This window comes from Salmo trutta, chromosome 22 (genome assembly GCF_901001165.1).
Source record: "Salmo trutta chromosome 22, fSalTru1.1, whole genome shotgun sequence".
NCBI classification, from domain to species: Eukaryota; Metazoa; Chordata; class Actinopteri; order Salmoniformes; family Salmonidae; genus Salmo; species Salmo trutta.
Genome location: NC_042978.1, coordinates 43,354,168 through 43,368,843, shown reverse-complemented (window position 1 = coordinate 43,368,843; position 14,676 = coordinate 43,354,168). Strand labels below are relative to the sequence as shown.

Sequence of the window (14,676 nt, the reverse complement as noted above, 5' to 3'; positions counted from 1 at the left end):
TAGTATATAATATAGTAATTAATGTAGTGTTTTTGCAGATTGTAATATAGTATTTACTGTAGTGTTTTTGTTTTATCTTTGACATAGAAGTGGATTATTTCTCCTTCAGGAAACCTACTGGAGAAATACTAGAAGAGCACATTTTCTACAACCTGTAGGGAGTTAGGACTGGGGTCTGAACAGATAGTTCAGAGATTCTGCTCTTTTCTACAACCTGTAGGGAACACAAAATATGGTCTGGCACAAATTGCGATAGGGGGAGGGGAATGGGCTGGTGTATTCAAATGAAATACTGTAGTATTTAATATTGTTCAAAAAGTCTAGTGTTTTTGCGGACATTACTGTAGTATTTACCTGAGTGCTTTTTTTGTGGATAATACTGTAGAATGTACTATAGTATTCTACAGTATACTACACATTTTATACAACATTTCAAGTACTACATGTTTGAAGGATACTACAGTGTAGTATAGTATTCTACATTATACTACAGTTTACTATAGAATTCTATAGTAAGTACTGTAGTATTCTATAGTTAACTGTAGTATTTTTTTAATGTGGGTGTGGTTGGTAGATAATGGCTCTGAGGATTTTTTTGTCTCTGTTAAACCTGTTGTGGGTCAAGAATGTGTGGGTGGCTAGCCTCTGAGGTGATCAATCTCTGTTTTTAGGTGGTAGGTGTTAGTGTTGTGGAGAGAGAGAGAGATAGAAAGATGATAGAGAGAGATTAGAAAGAGACATGAGAGAGAGATGATAGAGAGAGATTATATATAGAGAGAGATGATAGAGAGAGATTATAGGGAGAGAGAGAGAGATGATAGAGAGGGAAGGTGCTTGGTCATGTGTAAGTAAAAAGGGCACAGGTGCACATCTCCAGTCACAACTCCAGTCCTTGTACTATCAGACTGAATATACCTACTTTACAGTATATACTGTATGTGATAGTATTATACCTGGGTATTCAGGTGTGTGGACTGATTGATTGATCAATTACAGTTGAAGTCGGAAGTTTACATACAGTGAGGGAAAAAAGTATTTGATCCCATGCTGATTTTGTACGTTTGCACACTGACAGAAATGATCAGTCTATAATTTTAATTTTAGGCTTATTTGAACAGTGAGAGACAGAATAACAACAACAAAAATCCAGAAAAACACATGTCAAAAATGTTAGAAATTGATTTGCATTTTAATGAGGGAAATAAGTATTTGACCCCTCTGCAAAACATGACTTAGTACTTGGTGGCAAAACCCTTGTTGGCAATCACAGAGGTCAGAGTTGACGGTACATGGCCTCGTCCATCGTCCCTTTGATGCGGTGAAGTTGTCCTGTCCCCTTAGCAGAAAAACACCCCCAAAGCAATGTTTCCACCTCCATGTTTGACGGTGGAGATGGTGTTCTTGGGGTCATAGGCAGCAATCCTCCTCCTCCAAACATGGCGACTTGAGTTGATGCCAAAGAGCTCCATTTTGGTCTCATCTGACCACAACATTTCCACCCAGTTGTCCTCTGAATCATTCAGATATTCATTGGCAAACTTCAGACGGGCATGTATATGTGCTTTCTTGGGCAGGGGGACCTATGGGGCGCTGCAGGATTTCAGTCCTTCACGGCGTAGTGTGTTACCAATTGTTTTCTTGGTGACTATGGTGCCAGCTGCCTTGAGATCATTGACAAGATCCTCCCGTGTAGTTCTGGGCTGATTCCGCACCGTTCTCATGATCATTGCAACTCCACGAGGTGAGATCTTGCATGGAGCCCCAGGCCGAGGGAGATTGACAGTTCTTTTGTGTTTCTTCCATTTGCGAATAATTGCACCAACTGTTGTCACCTTCTCACCAAGCTGCTTGGCGATGGTTTTGGAGCCCATTCCAGCCTTGTGTAGGTCTACAATCTTGTCCCTGACATCCTTGGAGAGCTCTTTGGTCTTGGCCATGGTGGAGAGTTTGGAATCTGATTGATTGATTGCTTCTGTGGACAGGTGTCCTTTATACAGGTAACAAGCTGAGATTAGGAGCACTCCCTTGAAGAGTGTGCTCCTAATCTCAGCTCGTTACCTGTATAAAAGACACCTGGGAGCCAGAAATCTTTCTGATTGAGAGGGGGTCAAATACTTATTTCCCTCATTAAAATGCAAATAAATGTATAACATTTTTCACATGCATTTTTCTGGATTTTTTTGTTGTTATTCTGTCTCTCACTGTTCAAATAAACCTACCATTAAAATTATAGACTGCTCATTTCTTTGTCAGTGGGCAAATGTACAAAATCAGCAGGGGATCAAATACTTTTTTCCCTCACTGTACACCTTAGCCAAGTACATTTAAACTCAGTTTTAAACAATTCCTGACATTTAATCCTAGTAAAAATTCCCTGTCTTAGGTCAGTTAGGATCACCACTTTATTTTAACAATGTGAAATGTCATAATAATAGCAGAGAGAATGATTTATTTCAGCTTTTATTTCTTTCATCACATTCCCAGTGGGTCAGAAGTTTAGATACACTCAATTAGTATTTGGTAGCATTGCCTTTAAATAGTTTAACTTGGGTCAAACGTTTCGGGTAGCCTTCCACAAGCTTCCCACAATAAGTTGGGTGAATTTTGGCCAGGTTGGTAGGCCTCCTTGCTCCCACACGCTTTTTCAGTTCTGCCCACAAAGTTTCTATGGGATTGAGGTAAGGGCTTTGTGATGGCCACTCCAATACCTTGACTTTGTTCTCCTTAAGCCATTTTGCCACAACTTTGGAAGTATGTCCATTTGGAAGACCCATTTGCGACCAAGCTTTAACTTCGTGACTGATGTCTTGAGATGTTGCTTCAATATATCCACATAATTTTCCTCCCTCATGATGCCATCTATTTTGTGAAGTGCACCAGTCCCTCCTGTAGCAAAGCACCCCCACAACATGATGCTGCCACCCCGTGGTTCACGGTTGGGGTGGTGTTCTTTGGCTTGCAAGCCTCCCCCAATTTCCTCCAAACATAATGATGGTCATTATGGCCAAACAGTTCTATTTTTGTTTCATCAGACCAGAGGACATTTCTCCAAAAGTACGATCTTTGTCCCCATGTGCAGTTGCAAACCGTAGTATGGCTTTTTTATGGCAGTTTTGGAGCAGTGGCATCTTCCATGCTGAGGGGCCTTTCAGGTTATGTTGATATAGGACTCGTTTTACTGTGGATATAGATACATTTGTACCTGTTTCTTCCAGCATCTTCACAAGGTCCTTTGCTATTGTTCTGGGATTGATTTGCACTTTTCGCACAAAAGTACATTCATCTCTAGGAGACAGAACGCGTCTCCTTCCTGAGCGGTATGACGGCTGCGTGGTCCCATGGTGTTTATACTTTAGTACTATTGTTTGTACAGATGAATGTGGTACCTTCAGGCGTTTGGAAATCCCAAGGATGAACCAGACTTGTGGAGGCCTCCAATTTTTTTTCTGAGGTCTTGGCAGATTTTCCCATGATGTCACGCAGAGTCACTGAGTTTGAAGGTAGACCTTGAAATACATCCACAAGTACATCTCCAATTGACTCAAATGATGTAAATTATTCTATCAGAAGCTTCTAAAGCCATGACATCAGGCACAGTCAACTTAGTGTATGTAAACTTCTGACCCACTGGAATTGTTACACAGTGAATTATAAGTGAAATAATCTTTCTGTGAACAATTGTTGGAAAAATTACTTGTGTCATGCACACAGTAGATGTTCTAACCAACTTGCCAAAACTATAGTTTGTTAACAAGAAATTTGTGGAGTGGTTGAAAAACTAGTTTTAATGACTCCAACCTAAGTGTATGTAAACTTCCGACTTCAACTGTAAGTGCCAGGGAGAAAAGTCAAGATCTACAGGTGTGCACTTCAGATCAAGGACTATCAAGCACCTCTAGCTACCAATTATCCTGTAAGCCTACAAGTGCATCCCATGTGCCTCTCTTTATCAACATTGTCCCCTTCTCTCTCCCTTGCATCTTTTCTGATTTCAATATCTCTCCTTTCCAGGAGGCAGTGAGAACCCGGATGATGAGTACCACCGCACTGCCCAGAACAGCTGGGTCCAGCGAATGATCACCTCCCTCTTCAGCGACTCCTCCCTGTTCAACACACGGGAGGGGCGGGCGGGGAAGGTCCATAACTTCATGCTGGGCCTCAACCTCAACACCAACATGCCCTTCTCCACCTTCGGAGACTTCATGTACCAGAACTCCTGCGCCTCCGTTGAGGATGAGGTGGACGCTGTCACAGGTCAGATGTCAAATCTGGTGATCCAGGAGTTCTAGATGTAACACATTCTAGATTCTAGATTCCAGATATACCTGTTTGACAGGTCTATGACTGTTGTTACAGTCTAAATAAAGCAGATTCTAGATCCAGTAGAATTTGGCAATAGAGCTCTTGTTGGAGCTGTGTACTATTCAATAGACTTACGGTGGAGTTATTGAAAGGTTATGGTGGTGATTTTATTTAAGTCTGAGTGCATAATAAAACTGCCTCAATTACAGTACAGTTACAGCACAATAGCGTTACTAAATGCCAGACTGTGTACAAATGGAAACCGCTATAGTATGACCATACACACACACACACACACACCCACACCTCCACATACCCATCCACACAACATTTCTACCTTAACACGTTCTGTATTTATTCTGCATCGTATTCCATAACGTTCTCAGACCCCGATGAGTTTGCTGATATCTACGAGCCCCTGGACGTGAAGAGTAAGAAGATCCATATAGTAGACAGTGGTTTGACCTATAACCTCCCGTACCCCCTCATCCTGCGGCCGCAGCGTGGCGTCGACCTCATCATCTCCTTTGACTTCTCAGCTCGCCCCAGCGACTCCAGCCCGCCCTTCAAGGTCATTGTGATGACAAGCGCTACCTGCCAGTACTTCCTGGTTTTAAAATCTTTATGTGTTTATTTCATTTTATCATTGATAATTTTTTTGTGAGCAATTTCTGTGTAATTATTAAGGTGTTAAGATAAAAGTTTTAATAATTGAACTATGAAATAGCAATCAAGAGGCTAGCTTTTTTACTTGTGTTTGGTATATAGGAGCTTCTGCTGGCTGAGAAGTGGGCCCGGATGAACAAACTGCCGTTCCCTAAGATCGACCCTAAAGTGTTTGACCGCGAGGGCCTGAAAGAGTGCTACGTCTTCAAGCCAAAAAAGGGGGAAAGGAACTGCCCCACTGTCATCCATTTTGTCCTGGTCAACATCAACTTCAGGACGTTCAAAGCCCCTGGTAAGTACTGTATGTGTACTGTATAACTGAGGTAGGACCAAGTCACTGTTATTCGAGTCCACAACTCTTGTGTATACCATATGCATGTCTGTACAGGTTGTGTATGGGAAATATATTAGATTTCTTTAGTCGAGCAGTAGTCTGGTTTACAAGAAAAAAAAAGAAAAAGAAAATCATGGTGTATAAGACACCTGTCTGATTCGTGCCTGGTTGAGTGGACTGATCCATTGTGGAGGCCGTGGGGATGACACAGTCCATCAGTCTAAGACTTATATTATGTACAATGGTGCAATACAAATACAGTTTTTATAACAAATGGTCGCTATCCGCGGTTCTGAAACACATCAGTGCGCTGTTGAATTGGCGCTTGTTGCTATGTGCATAATGGTAAAGTTAAACAGCATATTGGTGTTGAGAACAATGTGGCGGAGGCAGCAGTGGAGTTAGGAGATGAGAAAACAATCCTTGCCTTAATTGTCTAAGAAAAGTGAGGAGAGAGGAAACCCCAACTTAATTAGGTCTATAATCAATAGCCTAACCGTTAAATGTGCCTGGCTTTATAAATCATCCATATCTACAGAAATAAGACACATGCTGCTTCTGTTGCCTGTTTTACTGTTTGGTTGGTGGTCTAATGATTCCGTGAGCAGCAATCCTCTTGCTGTTTTTAATCTTTGCTATGCTGTAATAAAGGCTTTACACTTGTTTTGTTAGACCAGCCTCTGGTATTATTTATAATGTATTTAATGTTGTTTACACTGTTCCAAATTATAATTTATAATAATAATAATAACCCTCCTTTTTCCTTGATCTCCTTCTTATTGTTATTATTACTATTATTATGATCATCATTATAATAATAAGTAATGTCATTATCATTAGTAAGGTTAGTATAGCAGTCTTGTAGAACCACCATTGAGCTGTAGGCCAAAGAGAGCATCCTCTTTAGTCTTAATAACGTAACTTACGTAGGCCTATATTTCAATACTTATATAGGCTACTGTATCAATCAATCATTTATTTGTTCATGTCATCACACAGCATACGAGTTATTCATGATTTGAAATGCAATCAAGCATTTAAGTTTTAAAATAAAATAATTATTAGCATAAACAATAAATAGGCCTAAACTGTTCCATTTCGGGAAATTTCATTACCGAATGAATGCGACTGTTTTTGACTTTGACGTAATAGAGGCTTTACAAAAAAAACAAAAAAAAATGTTACAACAGACTCTCTAGTACGCTTACAATTTATTTAGTGTTGTTTACGTTGTTCCAAACGGTCAGAAAAATTGTTGTAATCTAACAGCAGCTGTTTGGCACACATAATATGTACCAAGCGCTTGCTCATTACCTTATTTTTCTTGATCTCCAGTATTTTCCACAACTAGTCAAATGTATTCCACACATCTGACTTCCCCTTTACCTCCTGTGCAACCAGTAAACGTTCACCCGTTTCAAGTTTATTTGTCACGTCGTGTGCATCCATTTTTATGTAATGTGTTACGTTGTGAGTTGATTTTTCTATTTAACCTTTATTTAACTAGGCAAGTCACTTAAGAAAAAATTATTATTTACAATGACGGCCTACCCCGGCCAAACCCGGACGATGCTGGGCCAATTGTACGCCGCCCTATGGGACTCCCAATCACAGCCGGTTGTGATACAGCCTGGATTCGAACCAGGGTGTCTGTAGTGACGTAGTGCCTTAGACCACTGCGCCACTCGGTAGCCTCCGAGTTTATAACCAGTTTATCGAGTATATAACCAGTTTATTGATGTGGTAATGATATGCTATATGTCAGGCCCTATTGGTCACGTGCATGTAAAGCATATATGTGTCACATAAAGAGAGCAAGGGTTGAGGGAATAGGGAATGTTTTTCTTAACAAATGATGGATTTCGGTAACCGAACTTTTCAGTCAGAAATGGCTGTGAATATGTTGCAGCTTCAGGAACACGTACAGCGTGATAAACACTGTTGATGTTCTGTGGTGGTTTGACACAGCAGGGAGGAGAGTCTTTTTTTTAACACTGTGCAGCAAGTCTGAGCCAGGCCCAGCACAATCAAGTCAATTGCAATCCTCTAGTCATTTGTGTGTCTTAATTACAATTTTCTTAAAGCATCAGACAAGCTCAGTGCATATAGTTGATTTGACAAAAATACATAGGATGTGTCTGTATATGGAAACAATTTATCGGGGACAGCCCTAGCATACTGTTTTTTTAACCTTTATTTAATGTTCTGTTGCTGATGACTGGGATGAATGCAGAAAAAGATTTCAGGACTAGGCCTATCTGACTTATATGATTATGATGGTCATAATGCTTCTTGACAATGTCATAAAGTGTATTTACTTAGTCCAAGTAACATGACACAGGATGGTCATAATGCTTCATGACAGTGTCATGAAGCGTATTTTCTGCTAGATATTTAACATAATATGTTAAATACATTATGAAGAAAAAAAATCACAATATACATAATTCATTACAACAACAACAAAGGACTTAAGAAACAAACTTTGAAACAGAAATACATTTTTGACACTCATGTAGGTGTCCTAACCAGCCATAAAATAACATAATACAGTGCATTCGGAAAGTATTCAGACCCCTTGACTTTTTCAACATTTTGTTACGTTACAGCCTTATTCTGAAATGGATTAAATCATTTTTTTACTCATCAATCTACAGACAATACCCCATAATGACAAAGCAAAAACAGGTTTTTAGAAATGTGTGCAAAGTGAAGAGGCGACTCCGGGATGCTGGCTTTCTAGGCAGAGTTGCAAAGAAAAAGCCATATCTCAGACTGGCCATTAAAAAGAAAAGATTAAGATGGGCAAAAGAACACAGACACTGGACAGAGGAACTCTGCCTAGAAGCCAGCATCCCGGAGTCACCTCTTCACTGTTGACGTTGAGACTGGTGTTTTGCGGGTACTATTTAATGAAGCTGCCAGTTGAGGACATGTGAGGCGCCTGTTTCTCAAACTAGACACTCTAATGTACTTGTCCTCTTGCTCAGTTGTGCACCGGGGCCTCCCACTCCTCTTTCTATACTGGTTAGAGCCAGTTTGCTCTGTTCTGTGAAGGGAGTAGTACGCAGCGTTGTACGAGATCTTCAGTTTCTTGGCAATTTCTCACCTTGTAATCAAACCCACAAATGCTTATGCTCAAGATACTCAACTAGTCTAAAGAAGGCCAGTTTTATTGCTTCTTTAATCAGAACAACAGTTTTCAGCTGTGCTAATATAATTGCAAAAGGGTTTTCTAATGATCAGTTAGCCTTTTAAAATGATAAACTTGGATTAGCTAACACAACGTTCCATTGGAACACAGGAGTGATGGTTGCTGATAATGGGCCTCTGTACGCCTATGTAGATATTCCATTCAAAATAAGTCCCAGCTACAATAGTTATTTACAACATTAACAATGTCTACACTGTATTTCTGATCAATTTGATGTTATTTTAATGGACAAAAAAAAAGTGTTTTTCTTTCAAAAACAAGGACATTTTTAAGTGACTCCAAACTTTTGAACGGTAGTGTATTCCATACATAAGAGTATGCTCCTTACTGACTGTGTTTGCCCATAGGGAATATGCTCCTAAGGAAGTTGAAGGTTTATGCTAGAAAAGAGGGTTGTGTGTGGGATTGGTATCTTAAAAGCTGCCTGGTGGGGTGACTCATAAGGAGAAGATCTGTGACCAGGTGCTATGGTGGGAATCTCTTGCTATGCTGGGAGCGAAGTGTGTGTAAACAGGGTATACATCATCGGCCATAGGAAGACAGGGACACACATAGACATTGGCCAGGCCTCTCTCCTCAGCTCACACACTGAATTATAGTGTTTTAGGGCCTCACGAACGAGGAACACTCACATGTATATATCCTCTGCTGTATTTGTGTTGTGTAGGAGAGAGAGTAGGCCATATCACTGGTCTGGTATTTCCCTGTAGAGTCAGTGACAAGTGTGCCATCATTTAGTGATCATTCATTCATGGAATTAGGAAATACATGAGAAGACATGTTTTAACAACCCAACCCAACCTCGTAAGGCAGACGGAAATAGTTGCCGTACCTGCAGGCAACAGATTACGTAGTGTGTGGCCATTTTGTCTAGTCCACGTCCTCACTTAGAGCCCTGCATGGGCATGAATGTTAAGCCCTACCCATGCCCGATTGCTTCTGCCAAATTTAAAGGCCCGACCCTGCCCGAAACCCAAAATCAGAAATAACTTCCTCTGTTAGTAAATCCATTAGCTGCTCCTCTCTGTCTGTCACCCGCTCCCTGTGCGCTGCTCACTCTGCATGCGCTCTGCTCATGGTGGCTCTGCGTCTGTGAGTATCCAAAGCAACGGCTCCACTTGGGCTGCTCTGCTCAATGATGAGACATGAGAAAGCAGTTAGCGGTTAGCTACTTTTTACCACTAAACTCTGACAAAACTCGAGGAACATTATTATTTTCTGTGAAATATATTTGAGATAGAAGCACTTCTGACACCATGTTATGATCTTCGATCTCAGTCAGATATGGCTGTATTGCGCAGCAGAGCACAAGCAAATGGCTCAGCTTAAAAATGTTAGTAATCGATTTAGTGATACCCGAGCCTTGCCCGTACCCTAGTTATTGATGGAAAAACAGGCCCTGACTCGATGTATAATGTCGAGGCCCGTCGGACTATGGTTGTAAAGTACTATGGTTGTAGCCATCAATTGTCCAATTAACAATCACCCGTATTAGCAAACTTATTTCATTTCAAACTTCACATTTCTCATGTACAGACCACTTATCACAATGAACGATATCAGCAAAATTCCTGCGATAAGTGATCGGTATGGTCGGTGTCAATCATTTGCAGTTTATCGTCCCAGCTCTAACTCAACAGTGAAATCGAAGCTAACCTCAAGGGTTAAGTTAAGGCGTTCATTCCGAGTTGTTAAAAGGAAAGAGTCAACCATTCTGAACCTTATATTGTTTTTTGTGCATCTTTTAGGGATGTTCTATTGAACCCATGACATTCAGAGCCATAACTCACGGTTTAAGAGATACTGTTACAGTTATAAGATGATAACAGGCACTCGTATTGCCTGTTAACAGGAGGAGAAATTGCCATGTAAATAAAATGACTAGCCATCGTTTGTTAAAACGGGTTGACAGCTCACCATCACCCTGGAGCTTGGGCTGAAACATCCATAGTTCTGAATGAGTCATATGATATAGGCTAGTATTAGCTATCACTGTCACACAGGGAAAGAATGGTATATGGCCAATTATTAGTTAGTCATAGTCACTATCATCCTGAAGGACATATAGTGCCTTCAGAAAGTATTCACAGGCTTTCTTCATTTCACTCTGTCATTCAGGTTTTTATTGGAGAGTAACTACAATGTTGTTGATCCATCCTCAGTTCTCTCTTGTCACAGCCATTAAACTCTATAACTGTTTTAAAGTCACAATTGGCCTCATGGTGAAATCCTGAGCGGTTTCCTTCCTCTCTGCCAACTGAGTTAGGAAGGACTCCTGTATCTTTGTAGTGACTGGATGTATTGATACACCATCCAAAGTGTGATTAATAACTTTACCATGCTCAAAGGGATTTTGAAGTCTCCTTTTTTTTACCCATCTACCAATAGGTACCCTTCTTTGGGAGGCATTGGAAAAACCATCCTGGTCTTTGTGGTTGAACATGTGTTTGAAATTCACTGCTCGACTGAGGGACCTTACAGATAATTTTATGTGTGGAGTACAAAGATGAGGTAGTCCTAAAAAAATAATGTTAAAAACACTTATCTGTGAGTCCATGACTTTTTAAGCACATTTTTACTCCTTAACTTATTTAGGCTTGCCATAACAAAGAGGTTGAATACTTATTGACTAAAGACATTTCAGCTCTACATTTTTATTAATTTGTAAAAAAATGTAATTCCACGTTGACATTATGGGGTATTGTGTGTAGGCCAGTGACACAACATCTCAATTTAATCCATTTTAAATTCAGGCTGTAACACAACACAATGTGGAAAAAGTCAAGGGGTGTTGATACTTTCTGAAGTACATATCATCCTGTTGCTGTGTGTTTGAAGGAGTTCCTCGTGAGACAGAAAAGGAGAAGGAGATGGCTGACTTTGACATCTTCGACGACCCTGAGACGCCGTACTCCACGTTTAACTTCCAGTACTCCAACCAGGCCTTCACACAGCTCCACGACCTCATGGAGTTCAACACGCTCAACAACATCGAGGTACTTCAGCCTTCAACTGCCTCACCACTGGCTACTGTACCTCCATTTTTAAATATGTTAGAAGGTCGGACAGTCTTTGGAAGAGTTAAATCAATTAGGAACTCTAAAAACGGGTATGTCGATATGGAATGTTCAAACATCAAGGTCAATTTGAATGCTGGAGCCATACTAGTTTTCTCTGGGGTTGGTGTGTTATGGTGTTGGTGTGTTTTATAACATCAAGGTCAAATTGACATTCAGTTGTTCTGGCTCTTATGCACTTTGTGTGGCTGTCTAAAAAGATCCCACGAATCAAAAGGTCAGTTCAGTCGGTCAGACCTAATATGCCAATGACTAAATGGGTTTCTCGATATGACAGAAGTACTGTATGTAGGTAGATACTGATTCCTGCTCCTGATTCCTGCTCAAACCACCCTCAACAGAGGTCAGTTTGGTTAGCCAGAACTAATGTATGTAAAACAACATTGCAACAACGTAAATGTCAGTTCAGCCAGGCAGATGTAATGTATGTAAAACATTCCAGCAACATCAATGTTTGCTCAATTATCCGTCAGTAACTAGGGGTCCCCTGGACATGGAACTTCAAACATCTGTGTAGGCCTATGCTGATTGTTTTTTATCTAACCTCTAACCACATTTAAATTAATTATGATTTCTTGTTAACGGTCATTTGACTAACCACTTGTGTAGGTTAATACAGAGTGTTTTATCCATTCCACCTCTCTCTTGACCAGGTGATAAAAGAGGCCATTAAAGAGAGCATCATGTACAGGAAGGAGAATCCATCCCGCTGCTCCGTGTCCCTCTCACTGAACGAGATCCAAAACAAAATGTTCCTGAAGCGGGAGACGCGGGAGAAACCCCGGAAGTGAGAGCCGGAATGCTGGGAAGAGCAAGGTCAAGCTATCAGACGAAACTGTGCAATTGGAGAGTGGAGATTTTCCTATATTTTTAAATTTTTCATTAGGGAAACTTTGTTGGTTTGTTTTGTCCATCTAATGTGAATAAAGAGGGTTTGGTGTAAAACATGGAAACCAGTGGTGGATATCACTGAACAACATGACAAAGACTTGTTATGGACCCTAAAGTTGAGTGATATAAAGTCTGAAGAGATGTTAAAATAGCAGTAAACTAAACTCTAGGCTCCTTAATTGACTTTCCATTTTTATAAGTGCTACTCATGTATGTATTATGTGTTTTTAATGTAGAGGGTTTTCCTACAGTATAGTTGTAAACAGTTCTTACTGATCTAAACAAGTGATCTCATAGGAAACCATGGAAACCATAGAAGAAGAGGCGTCCTTAAACCATCAGGTTGTGTTCGATGCCAACTACTAAAACACCGCCAAGTGCAACTGTCTGGATTCCTCAAACATCTCAATTATGTTTATTCAACGCAGGGAGTGGCTCCAACAACAAACAACACTCAACACCATAGAAACGGCCTTTCTGTCTGCCTCCTTTATAGTCCTCTCTCACGTTAGAGTGTGTTTATTTTCCTGACTGTGTTATTTCAGGCTTCCCCTTATATACTCAGACCAAGTTTTTTTGGGGGCAGAGTAATTTCCTCCCACTGTGATCCCTCCTCACCCCCACCATCCTCCCATACTCTTCCCCGCAGATATGGTCTGGTGTGTCTGTGCTGAGGTGGGGTGAGAGGGGTGGGGTGTAACCCTGGAGAGGGTGTGGTGTGATGGCTTCACGGCTCTTGTCGGCACACAATGGAATTTCAAACACTACACCTACACCTGCAGCAGCGTCTGAAGAGAACTGTCTGACATACTACACCTTCACTTGCAGGGGTCAAGGGGTATCCAGTGTGCTGTGGAATTTTACACAGAACAGAAAACACTGTCTGCTGACCATGGTCTGCCTGAGCTCACATTTAAGCCTAGTTTTTAAAACAATGTTATGTAAAACAGGTGATTTTCTTAATCTTTTATCACAGTAGCCCAAACTTCAATTACTTCTAGCTGGCAACTTGTTTTTTGTGTGTTTTTACTGTGTATTTTCTTTTGTGCAAATTAATATTTCTGCATTCTTTGACCCTTTAACCTTATTGTTTATTACTTTTAGGTCACAGGAGGTTGGTGGCATCTTAATTGGGGAGGACAGGCTCGTGGTAATGACTGGAGTGGAATGGTATCAAATACATCAAACACATGGTTTCCAAGAAATCTTGGTTTCCAGGTGTTTGATGCCATTCCATTCGCTCTGTTCTAGCCATTATTATGAGCCGTCCTCCCCTCAGCAGCCTCCACTGCTTTAGGTCTCCCAGAGATTGTCATATTGTTGTTGGCTATTTTCATACTGAATTCCATTTCATACTGTACTTTGTGCAACGTCGCACAAGCAATGACAGTCATACCGCTTGATCTTTTCAGGACACCTGTGTGGCACCTTTTTATTTAATGGATTTTATTCTCTTAGGTAGAATGAGTACATGGAGAGTAGGAAATATTTGTCTTTTTTTCATGTAAAGCTGTCTTGGACTACAGTAAATATGGACTATAGTCTTATTTTTTTGTTTTTTTGCAATTTTTACAATTATGGGAAATAAAGTGTTAAAAGGGTTTCAAACTGAGAATACCCAAGTAGTATAGTCATACACTTCTGCTTTTCTTACTATGTCATTTTTATTCTTTTAACCAATAACATACACCATGTTTATGTACAACGTACATGTAATTGAATAAAAGTCCCCCGTTTTCTTCTTTCTCAGTAGTCCAACACCCACTATACATGTTATTGTGACTAGGAAAAGGGAAAACATCCAGGTTGTAGAAGTACTTGCTAACACTATTCATGTCATGCAACGTTTCCACTATAAAAATGGCAACTTGATGCTTGAATTCACGACCATGTAGCCCCCGGAAATCAGGTTTAACACACACACTGTAACTTTCACTGGACTGGAAAACATATTTTAGGCTTATGAAAGGAAATGACCTAGATCTGGCTGTGTCTTTTTCATAGTCTGCTACTATGGGAAACCCCATCACAACAAGGACAATGTGGCCACAGTAAAATAATCCACCTGAAACCTTCAGAAAATGAAGCCCAGGCAGTTTCTTAGCAGAATCTTCCTCTAGCTACAGAACATAACCGTAGCCACCCACAGGCTGGTTAGAAACCTGTTGAAGCACATCGCACAGTAAATCATT

The 14,676-nt window shown here is 40.5% G+C and overlaps 1 protein-coding gene across 1 annotated transcript in view; it reads left to right on the top strand.

The window, feature by feature from the left end:
* Positions 1–14,233, top strand: part of pla2g4ab (phospholipase A2, group IVAb (cytosolic, calcium-dependent)) — a 50,693-nt gene extending 36,460 nt beyond the window's left edge. The window contains exons 14-18 of the mRNA XM_029708065.1: positions 4,012–4,254; positions 4,689–4,873; positions 5,071–5,260; positions 11,355–11,512; positions 12,247–14,233. Coding sequence (XP_029563925.1) covers positions 4,012–4,254; positions 4,689–4,873; positions 5,071–5,260; positions 11,355–11,512; positions 12,247–12,384 — 914 coding nt within the window. The 3' untranslated portion in view covers positions 12,385–14,233. The remainder of the gene's footprint in view (positions 1–4,011; positions 4,255–4,688; positions 4,874–5,070; positions 5,261–11,354; positions 11,513–12,246) is intronic.
* Positions 14,234–14,676: the final 443 nt, after the last annotated feature.